Below are 21,105 nucleotides of genomic sequence, written 5' to 3'. Positions count from 1 at the left end.
TTGTCAATGAACAATTTAGACAATTTAAAAGCAGTGTAGGGGAGGTAATTCAAATATATTTAACATACAACGTTGGGTATGTTCAAATTTGCCTCCCTTATACTACTTGTAAATGATGTATAAAGAAATATCAGGTTATGGACTAGTTGCAAAAAAGGGAGGGGGTGATAGTTACTGTAAGTTTTCAAATTTTTTTCCAAATTTCTCAAATTCCAAATATTTGGAAATCTTTAATTGCACAGTATTGCACAATAGATTTGTAAGACCTTTGTTTCGTGTCAGAAACCTATATGTTGTCAAAAATTTGATCGCATTGGTCACAATCCAAATTCAGAGCTGTATCAAGCTTTAATGTTGCGTCCATACTTGCCCCAACTGTTCAGGGTTCGACCTCTGTGGTTGTAAAGAGCTGTGCCCTGCCAAGCACCTGTTTGGTTATTATCTTGAATATTATTATCAATAGAGAAAAACTGTAAACAGCAATAATGTTCGGCAAAGTAAGATCTACAAATAGGTCAACATGACAAAAATTGTCAGTCATCAACATTAAAAGGAGTAATTGGCTTATTTACATGTACAAATGTACAGTACATGTAGTCAATTTTTAACCATTTTTTGTAAAATTTTGTTATCTTTTACAAAAATCTTCTTTTCTTAAACTACTGAGACAAATTTAACCAAACTTGGCCATAATCATCATTAAGGTACATGTATCTAGTTCAAAAAATGTGTCCGATGACCCTGCCTTCCAACCAACATGGCTGACATGGCTGAAATTGAAAAAACGAGAATATGCAGTTTTTGTTTTATATACATGTATCTGAAACTTAAGCATTTAGATTGAGCAAATCTAACTTTTACTGTTCTGGAGTTATAAATGTATATGATTCTTGAAAGATTGAAAAATTGTGTTTCCAGTTATGTTGTTGGATTTGCTATTGAACCATTTAACCAAAGCATTCAAATTTTAATATGTTAACTTGTTACTGATGACAAAAAGGAGGTCTAATTTGATATTGACCATTTTCTCTTTCGACGTTCAGCAACTATGGTTCTTGTAATATTGAAAAATGCCAGGACACAAATAAATGTTAATATATCCGGTTTGCTGTCGCTCCGACAGCCTCTTGTTCATGTTGTTTGTTATAGTATCTTAGATATCATTACAGTCATGATAATATCTAATAATATCTAATATTTTATACTACTAATTATGTTTTAACCTTATTTTACATGATTTCCAAAGCATCAGTAAATACAGGTGAGCGACACAGGCTCTTGAGAGCATCTAGTTTAAGAATTCAAATAGTAATATTTAAGGGAGAAAAGAGATAAAGGCATCATTTTTGTGATTTTCAGATATGATTCAACAGGCTTAACTGATATGCAAAATTTTACCAAACATAGCGCATTTACTGTTCCTTGACCTTTATATCCATACATGTATTTGTGCTTAGCGTCAGTTTTGTTAAAAAATCCTGTATATTTCATGGGGTTAGTAGGTGGGGCTTATTAAAAATGCATGGTTATACATTGTAGCTATAGAAATGGTGTTATAAAAACAAGTGTTGAGAAAAATCTGAAAGGTTCCAACAAACCAAAAAATTGATGTTGAACAATTGAAATATTTTCTAAAAACAAAAAAGTTTGTGTTGTATGTGTATATGTAACACTAATCAATTCAAAAATTAAAAAAGTTTTGAAATTTAGATTTTTGAAATTTGATCAAAGTTTAAAATATCAGAATTCCAAATTTTTGAAAAGTTTTGCTATTTTGAAATTTTAACCAAATAATTAAAATTTTATAAAATTCTAATTTTGTTTTTAAATTTGATAGTTTAGATATTTGATCAAACTTTAAAAATACTTAACTAAGTTTTGATTATTTTACTTTTTGAAAGTTTTATTTTTTATTTTTTGTAATTAGTATATTTGAGCTTCTTAGGTTTTTTTTCAGAAAGGTAACTGGGTTTGTGCACAGTCTTCTTTGAACCCAATACCTAATCTCAACAGCCATATTACAGAAAAATTAGAGGTTTGTATAACTCCTACATTTCTACATATCATACCATGTATCATATATCATACATTTTTGTAAATTTTTATTAAACATGTTAATCAGCTTAATCTTCAAATATTAAAATATAAGGATAAAAAAGATGAATCATGACTGGGCATGTCAGGTTGAAAAAGCTCATAAATGAGCATGTGCAATAATCTATATTAGTTTTGAATAAGGTTACAACTCTATATTGATTTTTCAGTTCAGTTAACAAAGTTTACTTTATGCATGTTCATGTATGAACAAAATGAGATTTATTTCATATTCGATAACCTTGGAAATTAATGCAACTTTAATTTATTTGCAACATTGATTACAAGCATTTTTAATGTCATAGCATGTTATTTATGCTTTCGCAAATGAAATATTCATTCATTCATTCATTCATTCATTCATTCATTCATTCATTCATTCATTCATTCATTCATTCATTCATTCAATTCAGGAAATGGTTAAAAAGTATGAAAGTACAAGTGACAAGTGGAGAGCTTTTGGATACCAGAAAGCAATCCAGGTTCTCAAGAAACACCCAAAGCAAATCACAACTTGGGAGGTATGCTGGTATTAAATTAGAATCATAATAAATGTAATGGGTGCATGCATACTGAGAAACATACAATATAAATACAAATACAATAGTTGAGGTTAATAAATGCAGTACAATATTCTAAAATGAAGTACAAAATTATGATGGCATACATGTTTAGTATATAATTTTTTATATCTTTTAAGGATGTACAATGTACTTCTGTGAAATTTTAAAAATAAGAAATTAAAATTGATGCTATACATGTAAGTTAATTGAAAGAGTTTCAGTAAAGGAACAAAATAAGCTAAAAATATTGATAGGTTATGGAGCTTCTTTTTGAGGTATTTGAGTTTTAAAATATGGCAGGAAAAGGCTGACTCAGACTTATACCTTACATTTGCATTGGTTTTATTAGGGTCTCAAATCAAAAGAAAACAAATCAAGAATCTGCTTTAATTTTTGAAAATGACCTTTTATGAGCTTATTAAGCCTTTTATTTAAGAACAATTGGTGTTATGGGGAAAAATATTTTACCCTGTATTGTTGGAAAAAAAACCCAGATTTTAGATTATTTTGTTTCCAAGTTTTGGGGTTTAGTTATTCATTAAAAAAGTGGGGATTTTCCAGTTTTCTATTTCAGATACTGTAAGCAATAGTTCAACTTTCTTTGGTATTTTGAATAATTGCATGGTGTACACATTATCTGACAGTGTTTATTTGACCTTGACTTCATATTCATGGTTCATTGGTATTTTTTTTTGTTTTCATAGTAAAGTTTGCTTTCAGATGCTATTAGCAATAGGTCAACTATATTTGGTATATGGAATGATTTATGATGAACAAAAAATACTAATGTACACGATTGAGAAAAATAGGTTAAAAATGCAGAACAGTTGAGACTTAAACATGATAAAATATAAAGAAAAGAGAATTATGGGCAATCAACTAATGTATGGAGAAAAATAGCCTTATTATAGAATTAAAAAAATCAGAAATAAAGAACCTTTTATGGAATGTCATATTATTTCTTTACAGGAAGCAAAGTCTTTACCAGCCATTGGAGCAAAACTGGCTGATAAAATTTGGGAAATTATAGAAAGTGGTGGATTACGGAAGTTAGATGAATTTAAATCTAACGAAGAGATAAAAACGTTGGAACTTTTCAGCAATGTTTGGGGTGCTGGCGCTGTAACAAGTCGACAGTGGTATCAGCAGGTGTTGTATTATTCTTTGTTCATCAAGTTGATATATACTTTACAACAGTTAGATGTACATGAGACAATAGTATAGAATAAAAGTTAGATATACATAAAACATTAGTATACACTTGATATTAGTTATATGTACAGGAGACAATATTATAGACTTGATATTAGTTATTTATCAGTCGTCCAACTGTCTATATCATTCTGCTCAGCTCTTAATAAATATAGATTATAACATGGCATTTTTCATATCAGACCCCTTATCAGCCCTAGAGCCGACAGGCTCGAGGGATTATTTTGACCATGGGCTGATAAGGGGTCTGATATGAAAAATGACATGTTATGTTCTTTTTAACGCGATAACGTTACAGCAAAGCATGCAATTATAACCGGAAACAGTTGATATGAAACAGAAACAGTTGATATAAATCAGAAGCAGTTGATAACAAAAGTCAAATCACATGGCTCAGGCAATTCTTCAAATTCAATGAATAAATATATTTACAAATACACTTTATCATGGGGTACAATAATAGCATTATTTTCTTTAAGTATATGATAAAATTGCATATCACAGCTTTGTGACGTCAAATACGTTGACCCAGTCTTAATAATGTTGACCAGGACATATCAGTGACATCATAATGTTTGAACCGATGTTGATAGGTTTGACCTGACATTATAAAGTCAACTTCCCGTTGCTCAGGTGAAACTAAAAAAATACTTCTAAAAGATGCAAATACAGCCCGATAAATGGAGTATCAGGTTATCTGCATATTGATATTATACAAATATAGCCTTTGTATGAGGTCTATACAAGGATATATTGACCTGAAAGAAGTATATTGACTGAGGACAATATGCGTTTTGCTATCCGCCGTTTTCTCTCTACCTTCAAAAATATAGTTTAACATGTGACTATCCCTAAACGAATCAAATTTGTTAAAATATACGAATTAATAATATTGTTAAATATCAGCTGCTCGACACAATATGAAGGCTTTTTGATCTTGTTCGCTGAGCTCACTTGACAAAATGCTTCATATTGTGAATCACAGCTGATATTTTACAATATCAACGTGCAGACAACCTGATAATCAGTACATGCATGTACATGGGAAAAAAGTATAGACTTGATATTATTTGAATGTACATGAGACAATAGTATAGACTTGATTACCTGTACATTCAAATAACATCAAGTCTAATTTTGTCTCATGTACATCTATCTAATATGAAGTCTATACTATTGTCTCATGTACATTCAAACAAAACAAGTATATAAAGAAAAAAAACTCTCACCTCCCTGCAAGTTTGAAACAGCCCCTAGCACCGGCTGGAGCAGATTTTTTTGCCAAATAATTTGGATAGACTTTGTGAGACGTAACACTACCTAGCTATGCCCAGTCAAAAAAGAACATACAGGAAAGTAGTACATATTTAAAACAAAATAGTAGAAGAAGGACTTGGGATCCTTGTAGAACACTCAATGTACATATATTTCTGAATAAAACAAAAATGTCTGAAAGAATTCTAACATTGAGGGCATAATATATAGCCTTTTTTATAGGACCGCAAAAAATGTTGCTGTCCTATATTGGTATCACTTCTTTGTCCTTGTTGTCTGAAGACATTTGTTTTTTGCACAATACGGTAACTTAAAGTTTAGTAAATAGAAATATATGAAATTAAATAGGCATTTTTTTCTAGTTTCCAGACAAAAATTGTGGAACAGTGTATGGATCTCTCTGAAATTATACCACAAGTTCCCATACCACAAAGGGATGGTTAGGATTGGCTTTTGGGGGTTATGGCTGAAACTGTTTAGGAATAAGGGGCAAAAAAGGTGGGAAACAAGGGTTTTCTGGTTAATGGACAATTTAAAAGCAGTGTAAGGGAGGTAATAAAAAAAAAATTGTACAATGTTCGATTACCTCCCTTACACAGTTTTAAATTATCTATTTTAAGTCTCTAATGATGTATTTAAATGGGTAATAATGGTTGCAAACTCCAATGGAAATTTGAATTGAGATTATGACCATATCTTGAAGGAATGGTTTGTTTTGAAAAAAGGGTGTGTGAAGAAATTAGGGGAGAGCAATTTTTTCTCATTTCAGATTTCAGAAAATAAACAAAACTTCTTCAAATTTAATGGGGGGGGGGGGGGGGGGGGGTCAATACACAACAGCATAGTATATTGCACAAAAGCATAAAAAAGGGGGAATTATTATTATTTTATTTTTTTTGTCCTTGACTACAGTTATTCTGAGTCAGAAACCTATTATGTGACAAATATTTAATTACAATCCGAATTCAGACCAGTATCAAGTGCAAATATTGTGGGTTTTTTGCCACAACCTCTGCAGTCTTATCCAGCTGTGCCCAGCAAAGCAATTTACCTGCAGGCAGTTAGGTCTGATGTATGAATACAGGTGCCCTGAATGTTCTTTCATGTAACTTTTGGTATTCCACTGATCGTGACTTTTAAAGAGGAGGATTGTGATCTTACAAAACTAGTTGACACCACCATGATCACTGCAGGTTAAAGCCTAACAAAACGTTCCTACTTTCATACTTTACAGTTATATGCTTAGGATTAAAACATTTTTTAAAATTATTTTTGTAACAGGGATTTAGAACACTAGACGATCTCAAAACAAAGGCAAAGTTGACACACCAACAAGAAGTTGGTTTGAAGCACTATGATGACATTTTAGATAGAATGTCAAGAGAAGAGGCTGGCGAAATTGAGAAAACAGTATGTTTATATATATATTTTTAATTTAGCTTTTTGTGCAAGTGTTTTTGTCGAGTCTGTAATTTCTGTCACTGCAAAACTCAACAGGGATTGTGAACCAGCAGCGGTGGCTTCAGCTAACTTCTTAAAACCTTAATATCTTAGAAGGCGGAAGACCTTGATTCTTGATACTTTTTATATATATCATCCCTTTTTTATGAAGTTTCTGTATTTCATATGTCCATTATCTTCGGCCTCATTTTCATGGTTTTCATTAGACCTCAACCTTATTTCATGGATCAGTAAACAAGTTTAAACCTGGACTTTACCTCATTTTCATGGTTCAGTGGTTAAAGTTAAGTCTTTTTGTTTTTTTACTGAAACTACATGCAATAGGTCAACAATATTTGGTGTATGAAAATATTTTCAATGTAAATGTCAGTCTGGCATGTTTTATTTGACCTTGACTTCATTTTTACCGTTCATTGCTCAGTGTTAAGTTTTTTTGTTTTGGTCTGTTTTTATTAACCTATAACCAATAGGTCAACCATGGGTGGATCCAGGGGGCACTGGGGGTCTACCCCTCCTTTCATTGGAAAAATTTGGTTGATTATTTAGGGAATCACTGAATCATGACTGGAGTGGGCCCCCCCTTAGGTCTGTCAGTTGGTTTGGTTTATCTGACCTTGATCTCATTTTCTTTGATCATGTTTAATTTATGTGAAACTTGTAGTGAAGCTTGATATTTAGTACTATTAACATAAAATCAATGGTTAATAAAGGCAGCTTGTGCACTCTTCTTTATTTAAGGGTCAAAATTAACCTTTTTGATTAAAACCGGTATTTAAGCAGGAACAACAAATTTATTGGGGGACTAGCTGTCAAACTGATGTTCACCAATTTGACTCAAATTCTCATATTTGATTTCTAACAACGTAAAACATTTATCCATATTATTAAAAGTATTAAATAAACAATTCACAGGGCATTGGCTCTATAATATGTAGCTTCCTTTGGTGTGTATTTGAGTCTAGACACCAACTAGACCTCCAATGACCATATAAGCGATATAAACATAAATATAGATATGAATAGGCTAAGCGAATTCGATTTTGTCGAGCTTGCCATAGAAAGCTTGAAATAGGGAGAGTGATCCAGCAGTGGAGGCAACACAGTGGTGATGGAAATCCTTAGAAATCATTATCAAGGTTCAGTGCACAGATATATCTATTTGTCATCCACAATATTTTGCTACATATTTCATACTCAAACATATTTTTAAAGAAATTATTAATGTTGAAGGTGTCTAGTTTAAATACATGTATTTACTTTATTTGTCTGACAATATTTTGTTTAGATGATGAATTTGAAAAATAGGCAAATCATATTTTGTTTTCATTTAGTCTGAAAATTCCATTGATATGAATTCCAGGACTAAACATTTTCCCTACATTGAACAGAAGATTTCTTTTTACAGATTGAATACTTTAATGCATATATTCTCGTATGTTTTTTAGCTTTTCACATCACTAGGCTTCCTTTGTCTGTTTTCATTGTCTGTTAATTATTGCGAACCCTATCATAGTTTTCCATAGATTCACCTGCAAGTTACCTGTCCATTTAAACTTTTGTAAGTTCTATTGTCCCATTGAACAAATACAACAGGTATTGTTCTCTGTATAGTTTATTTGATGGGACCTTTAAATTTCTTCCAAGAGAAATCTATCACTCATTGATTAATTTACCTGAGTAAAAAAAAATTCTTCCAAATAAATGAAAATACACTTGTTATTGTTCAATATACCCTGGTTGTAGTTTTTTTATTCTTCATTCAAAAGTTTATGAAAGGATGTCAATAGTGTATTTATTAGGACATAACTCATTATAATAGATGCCCAAGGTGTATGAATGTGTGTTTTTGTTTATTTTTCAAATTCTGTAAACCAACTTATTTTCACAAATAGTTATTCATCTCAACTTATTCCTTTTATGTTGATTTCTCAGCTATTTATCTAAATAGATTAATAAATTTCTTGCTGTTTTATGTAAGGGAAGACCAAAAAGTAACATTTGTACAATAATTTATTTGTACTCTTATTTTATAAAATCACTGTTATTTTACTTTTGACCAATACAAGAGCTGCAATATGTGATGCAGTTATAGATGGCATAACGCTTGAAAAATCTGAGAACATTTTTAAACACTGTGGATATATTCATTAAAATTATCTCCCCTGGTTATTGTTGAGTCTGACTGTTCATATATTATGTAGTTCTTTTGATTCATGCAAAGTGCAAATTTTGCATTGGATACATTATTTACACATTACATCAATTTAGATTAAAAAAAAATATTTTAAGAATTACATGATTAATTTGATTAAAAAAAACGCTTTAATTTTGCATCTTGAATAATTTTGAAATCTTGAAAATGACTTTGAAATTTATTTTGCAAACTAACGTAACTAAATAATAGCAATGCACACTTGGCTGAGATTCATTTTACTATCATAAATACTGAAGTATAAACAAACTAATCCCCCCTTAGACAAGCTTGCCCTCCTAAAGGTTATAAGGTTAATTATACAAAAGTTTGATCAGAAATCAACTTTTAATTTTTCAATCCGTGTTTATATTGAAACTATTTAAAATGTATTATTGATATTGAATAAATACAATGCCACATGCAGTTTTGCAGGAGTTCTTATTTATTATTTGTACATGTATTTTTATCATTGACAGTTCAATTTTTTGTTCAGGTAAATTAATCAATGAGTGATAGATTTCTCTTGGAAGAAATTTAAAGGTCCCATCAAATAAACTATACAGAGAACAATACCTGTTGTATTTGTTCAATATGACAATAGAACTTACAAAAGTTTAAATGGACAGGTAACTTGCAGGTGAATCTATGGAAAACTATGATAGGGTTCGCAATAACTTTTACAAAAATCTTTAAAAAATGGAGCCAAATTTAACCAAACTTCAGGCGCGGATCCAGAGGGGGGGTTCTGGGGGTTGGAACCCCTCTTTTTTTTGGACGATCAATGCATTTGAATGGGGACATGTAATTGGAAACCCCCCCCCCCCCCCCCCTATTTAAAATGGCTGGATCCGCCCCTGAAACTTGGTCACAAGCATTATGTAGTTTTTAAAATGTGTCTGATGACTCTGCTTGCTAACAAAAATGGCCGCTATGGATAGAAATAGAACAAAGTGGTCATCCTCACATATCAATAAAGGCAAAAGTAGTGTACAGCTGTTCAAAAGTAATAAATCGATTGAGAGAAAAAAAACTCGGGGTTACAAACTAAAATTGAGGGAAACACTATAATAAAAGGAAAACAATGAAAAAACAGACACACTGAAGTGCAACAAAAAAACAAACTACAACACACACAGAAACTATTAGATAACAACTGCCATTTTCCTGACTCGGTACAGGGCATTTATAAGAAAAATTATGGGTTGAACCTGGTTTTGTTGAATATACCACTAAAATGACAACATTACATGACAGGAATACAGATCAAATAAATGTAAGAACATTCAGGACCGAGAAATACACAAATAAACAATACAATAGTACATTTCGACATGCTACCCAGCGTACCCGCAGAATAATAACGAACACGTAAAACAATCTAGGACAGCAGACAAAAACAGCAAAACAGAACCATAAACTGTCCGTCTCACGACTCAATCAACACCACAAAATCAAAATTATGAAATAAAGTATACTAATCTATATTAGAATAAAGAAACCAGTTTAAATTATATTCAGGTCAGAAAGACAGTAGAAACTATACAACCAGAACTCATAGCTCAAGCTTGTGGATCGTACAGACGTGGTAAATCTACTTGTGGAGATGTTGATGTATTGGTTACACATCCGGATGGAAAATCACACAAAGGCATTTTTTATAAACTCATATCAAAACTTAAAGAACAAGGTAAGCTTTTACAGGTTAATTTTGTATATAATAAAATGAATGGGTTATCAGTCAATATCTGTGTATCTATTAAAAACCACAATGTTCCATATTACCTAAAAAGAGAGGTTTGGATTGATTTTGGGGGTTATTGCACAGGTGCTTGTCTCAGAAAAAAAATCTTAATATAACACGTGACAATAGTGTACTTATCTCGCATTTTTGTAATATGTCAGACGGTTGCAAAATTCTGTTACATGTATATGATGATTTCTTGGTTGTCAACCCCACTAAAACTTGATATGTCATAGATTTCAATTAGTTATTCTACACAATCGTGCATAATACGCCTACTTTTGTTGTTGGAATTATCTGTAGCAATTCTACCCAAGTATGTCAATCACAATTATTTCGTCTACCAACGCCAAATTGGAAACATAAAACTTGCAGTAAATTGTTCATTATAAAATTAATTAAAAAAAAACTGTTATTTTTTGTCTGAATAGAACTTATCAAACAGTTAGTAAACTTGTATTAGATACCATGAAAAAATAAGAGTTATTTGTGGTATGTATTTTGCTTATTTTGATCAAATAACACCAAATATAGTTAATAATCATTTCACCATTTAACATTCATTAAAGATTGAGCAAAAAGAAAAAATCATATATAATGTTTATGCCACAGTCACTCCTAGTGGCTTTATGATTTTGAGTCTATGCATCTATTTGTCTGTCCCCCTTCATGTTAAAGTTTTTGGTCGAGATACTTTTTGATGAAGTTGTAGTCCAATCAACGTGAAACTCAGTGCACATGTTGCAAAATTGGATTTTTGCCCCTTATTTCATGGTCTAATGAACATAGAAAATGATAGTGTGACAGGAGCATCTGTGTACTATGGACACATTCTTGTTTTTTTTATATCTCATAGCTTATTCCCCTTAAAGGTCTTCAAATAGGTCTATCAACTATTTTATTCCCCTTGGAAATAGAAATATATGAAAAATTATATTGTTTGTGATCACATGCCAGTTGAACAGCAAACGCCTGAATCTGACAGATAAAGGTCTGTCAAATTTGTTGATCTGTCGACACACAGATAAAGGTCTGTCAAATCTGTTGATCTGTCGACACACAGATAAAGGTCTGTCAAATCTGTTGATCTGTCGACACACAGATAAAGGTCTGTCAAATCTGTTGATCTGTCGACACAAAAAGAACCTGTATGAGTACAAATTTGCAAGATATTTATTAAAAAGTTGAAATAATTGTTTTTTAGTGTCATTCCTTGGGCAAATAAAATATTGTCATTTAAGGGGGGGACTTTGGTACGCAGACGGTTTTAATGTATATGGTGTACACACACAAACATAGGAATTCATCTAATAAAACTTTAATTTTTTCTTTTATGAATAGGATTTATAACAGATGATTTAGTGTCGAGTGAAAACGATGGTAATCAACAGAAATATTTAGGAGTTTGTAAGTTACCTGGCAAAAATAGATTAGTAAGTGTTCTTTGTTAAAACAGTACAAATAAAGGCACTGACTACAGTTACTTTATAATGTAACAATAAATAAGATATAAATAAATAACCTTTATTTCAAGAGGATGATCCCATTAGTTAAAATTAATCTTCCTGAGAGTCCTCAAAATAATAATAACAAATTTATAAGTACATACAGTATTATAATGATATATTATAAACAATATACAATTGTATCTAGATAATAATGAAAAAGCATTTTAATTTGCACAATTGATGAATAGTTTGTAACATTTTGTTTTAAAATATACAAGTGTATTACTCATTTTTATTATACGACCGCAAAATTTGAAAAAAATTTCGTCGTATATTGCTATCACGTTGGCGTCGTCGTCTGCGCTGTCGTCGTCGTCGTCGTCGTCCGAATACTTTTAGTTTTCGCACTCTAACTTTAGTAAAAGTGAATGGAAATCTATGAAATTTTAACACAAGGTTTATGACCACAAAAGGAAGGTTGGTATTGATTTTGGGAGTTTTGGTCCCAACATTTTAGGAATTAGGGGCCAAAAAGGGCCCAAATAAGCATTTTCTTGGTTTTCGCACTATAACTTTAGTTTAAGTTAATAGAAATCTATGAAATTTTGACACAAGGTTTATGACCACAAAAGAACGGATGGGATTGATTTTGGGAGTTTTGGTTTCAACAGTTTAGGAATTAGGGGCCAAAAAAGGGCCCAAATAAGCATTATTCTTGGTTTTCGCACAATAACTTTAGTTTAAGTAAATAGAAATCAATGAAATTTAAACACAATGTTAATGACTACAAAAGGAAGGTTGGTATTGATTTTGGGAGTTTAGGTCCCAACAGTTTAGGAATAAGGGGCCAAAAAGGAACCCAAATAAGCATTTTTCTTGGTTTTCGGACCATAACGTTAGTATAAGTAAATAGAAATCTATGAAATTTAAACACAAGGTTTATGACCATAAAAGGAAGGTTGGTATTGATTTTGGGAGTTTTGGTCCCAACAGAATAAGGGGCCCAAAGGGTCCAAAATTAAACTTTGTTTGATTTCATCAAAATTGAATAATTGGGGTTCTTTGATATGCCGAATCTAACTGTCATGACTGTGTATGTAGATTCTTAACTTTTGGTCCCGTTTTCAAATTGGTCTACATTAAGGTCCAAAGGGTCCAAAATTAAACTTAGTTTGATTTTGACAAAAAATGAATCAGTTAGATTCTTTGATATGCTGAATCTAAAAATGTACTTAAATTCTTGATTATTGGCCCAGTTTTCAAGTTGGTCCAAATCGGGGTCCAAAATTAAACTTTGTTTGATTTCATCAAAAATTGAATAAATGGGGTTCTTTGATATACCAAATCTAACTGTGTATGTAGATTCTTCATTTTTGGTCCTGTTTTCAAATTGGTCTACACTAAAGTCCAAAGGGTCCAAAATTAAACTTAGTCTGATTTTAACAAAAATTGAAATCTTGGGGTTCTTTGATATGCTGAATCCAAAAATGTACTTAGATTTTTTATTATGGGCCCAGTTTTCAAGTTGGTCCAAATCAGGATCTAAAATTATTATATTAAGTATTGTGCAATAGCAAGTCTTTTCAATTGCACAGTATTGCGCAATGGCAAGAAATATCTAATTGCACAATATTGTGAAATAGCAATTTTTTTTTTTAATTAGAGTTATCTTTCTTTGTCCAGAATAGTAAGCAAGAAATATCTAATTGCAAAATATTGTGCAATAGCAAGATTTTTTTTAATTGGAGTTATCTTTCTTTGTCCAGAATCAACTTAAATCTTTGTTATATACAATATACAATGTATATTCACTTTTTACTACCAACTGATAAATTAAAATAATCTTTACCATTCAGTGATAACAAGCAGTTTTTTTACATCTTAATATTTTATGATGTATTTAAATGAGTAGTTATTGTTGCAAACTCCATTAGAAATTTCAATTGAGATTAGTTTTGGAATAAGGGAAAGGGGGATGTGATTAAAAAAATTGGGTTCAATTTTTCTCATTTGAAATTTCATAAATAAAAAAGAAAATTTCTTCAAACATTTTTTTGAGAGGATTAATATTCAACAGCATAGTGAATTGCTCTAAGAGAAAACAAAAATTTTAAGTTCATTAGAACACATTCATTCTGTGTCAGAAACCTATGCTGTGTCAACTATTTAATCACAATCCAAATTTAGAGCTGAATCCAGCTTGAATGTTGTGTCCATACTTGCCCCAACCGTTCAGGGTTCAACCTCTGCGGTCGTATAAAGCTACGCCCTGTGGAGCATCTGGTTTCATTTGGTAAACTGTTCTATATTTGAGAACCTGAATATGTAAATGTTTTCTTATTTTTCTTAACAGCACCGCCGTTTAGATATAATTATTGTCCCATACGATGAGTATGCATGTGCATTGGTGTACTTCACGGGTTCAGCTCATTTCAACAGATCTCTTCGGTACCTTGCAAAGCAATGTGGTATGTCACTGTCAAACCATGCATTACGAAAAGACGTCGTTAGAAAGGTATTTGTATTTATTTATATTAATTTTGAGATCATAACATTAGAACATATATTTACTTTGATAAAATGATTTCATATATTCGTAGTCTTGTCCTCTTCTTTGGTGTATGGGATTATTGAAAGGTTCACATGTCTGTCTTCCAAGGCTCTTCTGGCTTTACCTCATTTTCATGGTTCATTGATTGAATTTTTAGTTTTCCTGGTAAACAAGATTGAGAATGGAAATGGGGAATGTGTCAAAGAGACAACAACCCTACTAAAGAGCAGAACACATCAGAAGGCCATAGATGGGTCTTCAATACAGCAAGTTCAGCTGCCCCTATTAACAAAAATGTGTACTAGTTCAGTGATTATGGACGTCACACTAAACTCAGAAATATACAAATGAACTAAAATTAATCATGTTAATCTTACAAGACTTACAAATGCCAGAGACTCCTGACATGGTACAATCTGGGTAAAACATGTTTTTGTCGAGCCTTCGAATTTTATCAAAAAAGCGAGACATTGCAATCCTACATTCCGTCAAAGTCATCGTCATATCGGCGGCGTCCACAAATATTCACTCTGTGGTTAAAGTTATTGAAATTTTAATAACGTTCTTAAACTATTCTGGATTTTTACCAAACTTGGACAGAAGCTTGTTTATGATCAAAGCTAACATCTAGAGCGAAATTTTGTTAAAATTTTGTACCTGTTTTCGTATTTTATTTATAAATGGACTTATTTTATCTCTAGTTTTGTTACCAGGTCATTTTTAAATATAACTATATCAATGATAATTCATGTCAGCACATAAGAACTGACTACTGAGCTGGTGATACTTTAGGGGAATTCAAACTCCACCAGCAGTGGCAGTGGTTGTAAATAAACTCATCATAAATACCAGGATTAAATTTTGTATTTACGCTAGACACTTGTTTTGTTTCCAAAAGACTCATCAGTGGTGCTCGAATCCCAAAATGTACGAAGCTGAATAGCATTGAGGACCAATTACTAACAGAAAAGTTAAATACTACCAGATGTTTCGAATTAATTAATTCAAAACTAACTCATAATATAAACTCTAACTTTGACTGAATTACAATTATAATCTAAACTCTAATTCAAATTTTACTCAATTTTTAACTAAAATTCCAACTATAAAACGTAACTTTAAATTTTAAACTAATTCAATAGTTTGTCACACTTATGTCTGTAGTTACAGAAAGAAAATAAGGTATGATTGCCAATGAGACAACTATATTTCCACCAGATTTCAAATAATTTGGACATAAGCAAATTTATGTAATGAAACATCCTTTATCAATGAGAAAATCTATAATTTATTTATTAAACTATAATTATATGAGAAGATAGGGTATGATTCCAAATCAGAAGACTCCGTCAGCGACCATAAGTAGTATATGAAGAAGTCAAAGCATCTTATGTGCAGTATAATCAGCTATTAAAAACACTACATAAAACTATGTGAAACAATTGAAACAATAAAACTAACGGCCCAATTGATGACAACCAAATTTACTAAAAAAAACATATGAACCAACAACAACCACTGAATTCAAGACACTTGTCTTGGAACATGCACAATAAAAATGTGGCTGGAAGGTATGTGAGCGCTCGACCCTCTTCCTTCTCTTTTGTATAGATATAGAATGATTACGGAATAAAAACTTAGATGACATTATGTAAAGAAAGCATCATCTTTAAAATTATTTTCTAAATTAATTTATTATACACAGATTGTATTGATAATGTTCCATTTTATTCCTAGGGAGCACAGAAGATCTATGAAGGAACAGTAATACCAACTCCTACCGAAGAATCTGTGATGACACTTCTTGGTGTACCATACAGACCACCGAATGAAAGAGATCATTGAGAAAATATGTCCTAATAACTTATGCTTACAGTAGTTATTATACAATAACTAGTGTAAACTGTGTGATAACATTAACAATTGGATTTGTGCATTGGTCTTCACTTATTTGCCGACTGTTAAATGATAACTATAATGCCAAATATAGCCTTGAAATTCAACTTTATCATGAAATATAAAAATAGCCATAATTCGGTTCTTATGTGGATCTATTTCATAACCGCTACTACTAGTTTAAACAAATCATGTATGAGAGTACAGTCAAGGCTTCACAGTATTGATATATAATTATTAAAAACCGACAATTTTATTCATTTTTCAGACCTAAAAGTATGAGAAAACGCATGGCTGCAAACTAGGATTCAAAATGTTCTGCAGCCAAAAAATTGAATATATTGAATCCCTAGACACAAAAACTTTTAAGGATGGCGACAAAAGTAATTTCTTACAAATGGTTAAGAAAATTTTACCAATACTCAAGTTACAACACAAAAATGCATTCTTGATGGATTATTTAGCCAAGTGAATAAATCCTTTAATGCAATTTTTTATAGATTGTACTTGTGTATATAATGCAGGGAATGTAATTACTTATAATTTTCATCATTATTTTATTTAATTTTTGATTGACTGTTATATTTAATATGTTTTTATGGTATTCATTGTGATATATATTTCCCCTTTAAATGCTCTTAATTTACATCATTATTCTATTTGATTTCTGTTTTATTCTTATGTTCATATATATATATATATATATATATATATAATTGCTATTATTGTATGCATTGTGATATATATTTTCCTTCAATTTTATATGTTAAGCGCTTAGAGTATTATGTTATTAGATAGGCGCTATATAAAAGCTATGTAATAATAATAAATAATTTCTTTGTCAATTTATGTGATGTATCAATAGAAGTTTTTAGTATAAGTGGTTCTATCACAACTATTTCTATGTGATATTTGTAGTATTTTGACCAAATTGAAAACATCAACTTCTTCAAGCCAATTTTATCCCCTCGGGATCAGACTTGGGGTAATTGTAATTGTAATCGTTAATCAGCTGTAATTGATTACAATTTTTCAAGTAATCAGTGTAATCATTAATCAGCCAAAAATCTGATTACATGTAATTTAATTTAATCAATTACTCTTCAAAATACCCTGTAATCATGATTACTTTTTGATTACATTCTGATTACAATGAAAAAAATCCAAAATTGTGTTTTTGGTCATTAAATGAACCTCTTTGTTCATATTTGATAAATTTTTAACATACTAAAATGGTTTGGTTACTTAGAGCTTGTCTACTTCAGTAAAAAATAAACTGTTACAGTATTGAAAAGTCATCATTAGCCTAAGCAGAGACATATAATACAATTATATACCTTTTATCTTGGTAAAAGATATTGTACATACATGTATATTCATAGTTTTATAATGATCTTCATATTGATATTTGATAATAACTGTTATATATTCAAGTAATACTTTTCTTTAACCCTGAATTATAATCTTTTGTTAATTTTTGTGATTTTTGTCAACTTTGAATTGACAGGTAGGAGACTAATTAAGGTTTGTTTTTATTGCAATTACCAATTGAGTATAGCTGTAGGGAAATATATATGATAAAAGATAAATCAGCCATGAAAATTTATCTAATTAGAACAAACTAAATTAAAAGTTGGACAAATATGTTGTTTAAACTTTTTTTTTGTATTTGGACTGGACGTGTAAAATGCAATGGTTTTTAGTACTTTAATACATATTGTATACAATTTGATTAAACATTTCTATTAAAATTTAACATAGTTTTAACTGGTACAAATGTAACTTTATTTCATCCATATTTAAACTTCCATAAACTGCAACTTGGAATAAATAAATTATGAAAGAGGTCAGAAGACAAACAAAAAAACTCTTGATTATGATATATCTTTATTAAATTTTATTCAAAATAATTTAGAGATCATTGGTGATAAAGTGTAATGTATATATATGTAGTGATATTTGGTGTTTATTTAAATAGATGACGTTTAATTTGAAGTTATCATTTTATAATTGAACCAAATAAAATATGTTCTCAAAAATGCTATAGTTATATTAAACATTTATTCATCCACATCATTCAAAATGTTTTGTTTTTAAATTCATTGTAATCAGATGTAATCATGATTACTTTGCCAATGTAATCATTAATTTAATCAGATACTTTCAGAAATGATGTAATCATTAATTTAATTTAATCGTACAAATGACAAAGTAATTGTAATTTAATCAATTACATTGAAAGTAATTGGACCCATCTCTGCTCGGGATTAATTACAAAACCTTATTTTAAACTTTTATTACAGGTAATTTTATCCCCTGGCTTACTATGTTATGCTTAAAACTAAAGAAACAATATTTTTTTCAAGTTATACACTGTCCACACTAGGGACTCTGTTTGTAAACCAAAGGACGATAATTGGGTTACAGAACCAAGATGGAGTTCCCCGTTTGTTAATGAAGGACTTAAAACTTATTTTTATTTGTTGTTTAGAAAAGAAAATGGGTATCAGACATATAATGTATTATGTCTCTGTGTGTATGTGATGTATAAAATGTTATAGTATTAATATTAGATATATATTTTTCTAGGTTTAAATGTTATTTATACATGTTATTTATTTGATCAGCTAAAATGTGATGAAAAATTATATGGTGAAATGTCCTCTGAAGATCATTATATATATGATTAATTATATTCATTAATATGCAATTTTTAAAAGGTGGTACCTAACACTACAGGGAGATCATAAAATCAGCAGAACGTTTTAATGACGTTGTATTCTTAAGGGATTATTAAGCTTCTCATTGATCAAAATAAGTGTTTTCAAACTGCTATATACCCAGTCTTATTTTTCTGATTAAATGGTTGGTTCAAATTTTTTGAATTTTTTATATTTTTGTCAAAGGGTCAAAGTAAATACTTTGTTAAAATTTTAAGAAAATTAAACGAGCCAAATTAATTTTAGTTAAAGTGTTAGGTACCACCTTAAAGAATGAAAAGTTCAAATTTTTGAATACTTAAAATGAATCACTTTGCTTGCATTGTAATATATATATTTCATTGCTATATGCATCTGTTTTCATGTTCCCTTCCCTATGCTATTTTATATCAATTATTAATAACTTTATCAATCCATATTGAATTTTGTGTTTTGTATAATTTGTGCTTGAAATTGAAATTATATTTCTGCACTCATTGCAAAATAAAATTATTTGTATTTGTATTTGTATTGTATAAGATTTCAAGATTTTCAAGATGTATTGATAATGCTCAGACACACAAATGTGTAACATTACATTATATACATTATAAATGGTAACAGGGACTTAATGTTAAAATCTGAATGCATTTATAATATGTTTGTCTTGATAAAAAAATTACACTGAAAAGCAAAGTTCCCAAAAGATCCAACATTAAAAAAGTATAACAATTGGATAACTAAATAATTGAATTATATTTTTAAAGACCTATGACATCTACATTTTTATTGTCGAACCTGCAAAAGGGAGACATATCAATCTTAGATTTGGTCAAATTTGTTGGTTGGTTTCAACATTTAGGTTCAGTCTGTGTTGTGAGGGGTCGCTTACCGTGTTGTTGTTAGTTTTGGTAACGTTGATGTTTTTTCATGCATTATATCAATACCATCGTATTATTATCACCCCCAGTTTTGGGTGAGGTTCGTGTTGGTTAGTCTTTATTTTTTCTATGTTGTGCTTTGTGTACTATTGTTTGTCTCTTTGCCTGTTTCTTTTGTAGCCATGTCGATATCAGTTTATTTACGATTTATGAGTTTTGACTGTACTTCTGGTATCTTTCGACCATCTTTTATTGGCTATGAAAAAAGCTTAAAATTTTGTTACTTTTCTAATAACCCAAAATTTCTTTTGAAATGATATACAGGAGAGACAAAATAATGCACTGTCTATCAATATTTGTTTCAATATATTTCTTTACGACATTATCAAAATTGAATCTCTTTATATGTTGTCCTATAAGTTATTTTGATTTGCTCATGATGAGGGTTGTTTGAATAAGTAACACAAATCAACGTTTTTTGAAAATGAACCATTTTTGTCCAACACCTGTAGAATGTGTTCTCCATATTATTTATAATTTAGCGTGTTTGTTGTTGTCTCTTTGATATTTCATTATATATCATCTCAGACAAAGTTGTGGTTTAAAATTGTATTTAATTTGCAATCCGTCCATTTAGTATACCCGTTTCAATCGTTTCTTTCTTATACAAATTTGATAATTTAGATTAATGCTAAATGTTCCAGTACTTTCAATATTGGCTGTTGTATGCGAAGATTGATTATCAATGATATACTTTTTCGCAAACCCTCACCAGTGTTTAATTCCCATTCGCATTGCTTCAATGGCTTCGTAAAAATCAAGGAGTACCGCTAAAGTCGACGTCAGTACTTGTTTTGTCTTTTATCTATAAAAGAGAGGCGATAGATACCCAAGGGACCCTCAAACTCAGAGAAGAAATTATACTAACAGCGCCATGTTGAAAAGAAAAATATCAACAGAAAAAAACAATAATTCATAAAACACAACATAGAAAAAACTAAGACGGAGCAACACAAATCACACGAAAAACTGGTCTCAAGTGTTCCAGAATGGGTAAGAATATCCTGTTCCCAATGTGCCAACGTCGTGT

At 30.5% G+C, this 21,105-nt stretch overlaps 1 protein-coding gene across 4 annotated transcripts in view; it reads left to right on the top strand.

Annotated features, from left to right (window-relative positions):
• LOC139519909 (DNA polymerase lambda-like) overlaps positions 1-16,908 on the top strand; it is a 129,346-nt gene extending 112,438 nt beyond the window's left edge. For 2 of the 4 annotated variants that reach the window (XM_071312209.1, XM_071312208.1), the window contains 8 exons: positions 1,958-2,035; positions 2,508-2,615; positions 3,627-3,806; positions 6,426-6,554; positions 10,318-10,486; positions 11,882-11,973; positions 14,342-14,503; positions 16,277-16,908. In XM_071312209.1, the coding sequence (XP_071168310.1) occupies positions 1,958-2,035; positions 2,508-2,615; positions 3,627-3,806; positions 6,426-6,554; positions 10,318-10,486; positions 11,882-11,973; positions 14,342-14,503; positions 16,277-16,384 (1,026 nt within the window). In that variant the 3' untranslated portion in view covers positions 16,385-16,908. The remainder of the gene's footprint in view (positions 1-1,957; positions 2,036-2,507; positions 2,616-3,626; positions 3,807-6,425; positions 6,555-10,317; positions 10,487-11,881; positions 11,974-14,341; positions 14,504-16,276) is intronic. The other 2 variants (XM_071312210.1, XM_071312211.1) reach the window with 1 other exon arrangement.
• Positions 16,909-21,105: the final 4,197 nt, after the last annotated feature.

This window comes from Mytilus edulis, chromosome 4 (assembly GCF_963676685.1).
Source record: "Mytilus edulis chromosome 4, xbMytEdul2.2, whole genome shotgun sequence".
NCBI lineage: Eukaryota > Metazoa > Mollusca > Bivalvia > Mytilida > Mytilidae > Mytilus > Mytilus edulis.
The sequence above is the reverse complement of the archived record's forward strand: the minus strand, read 5'-3'. Positions and strand labels throughout refer to the sequence as shown.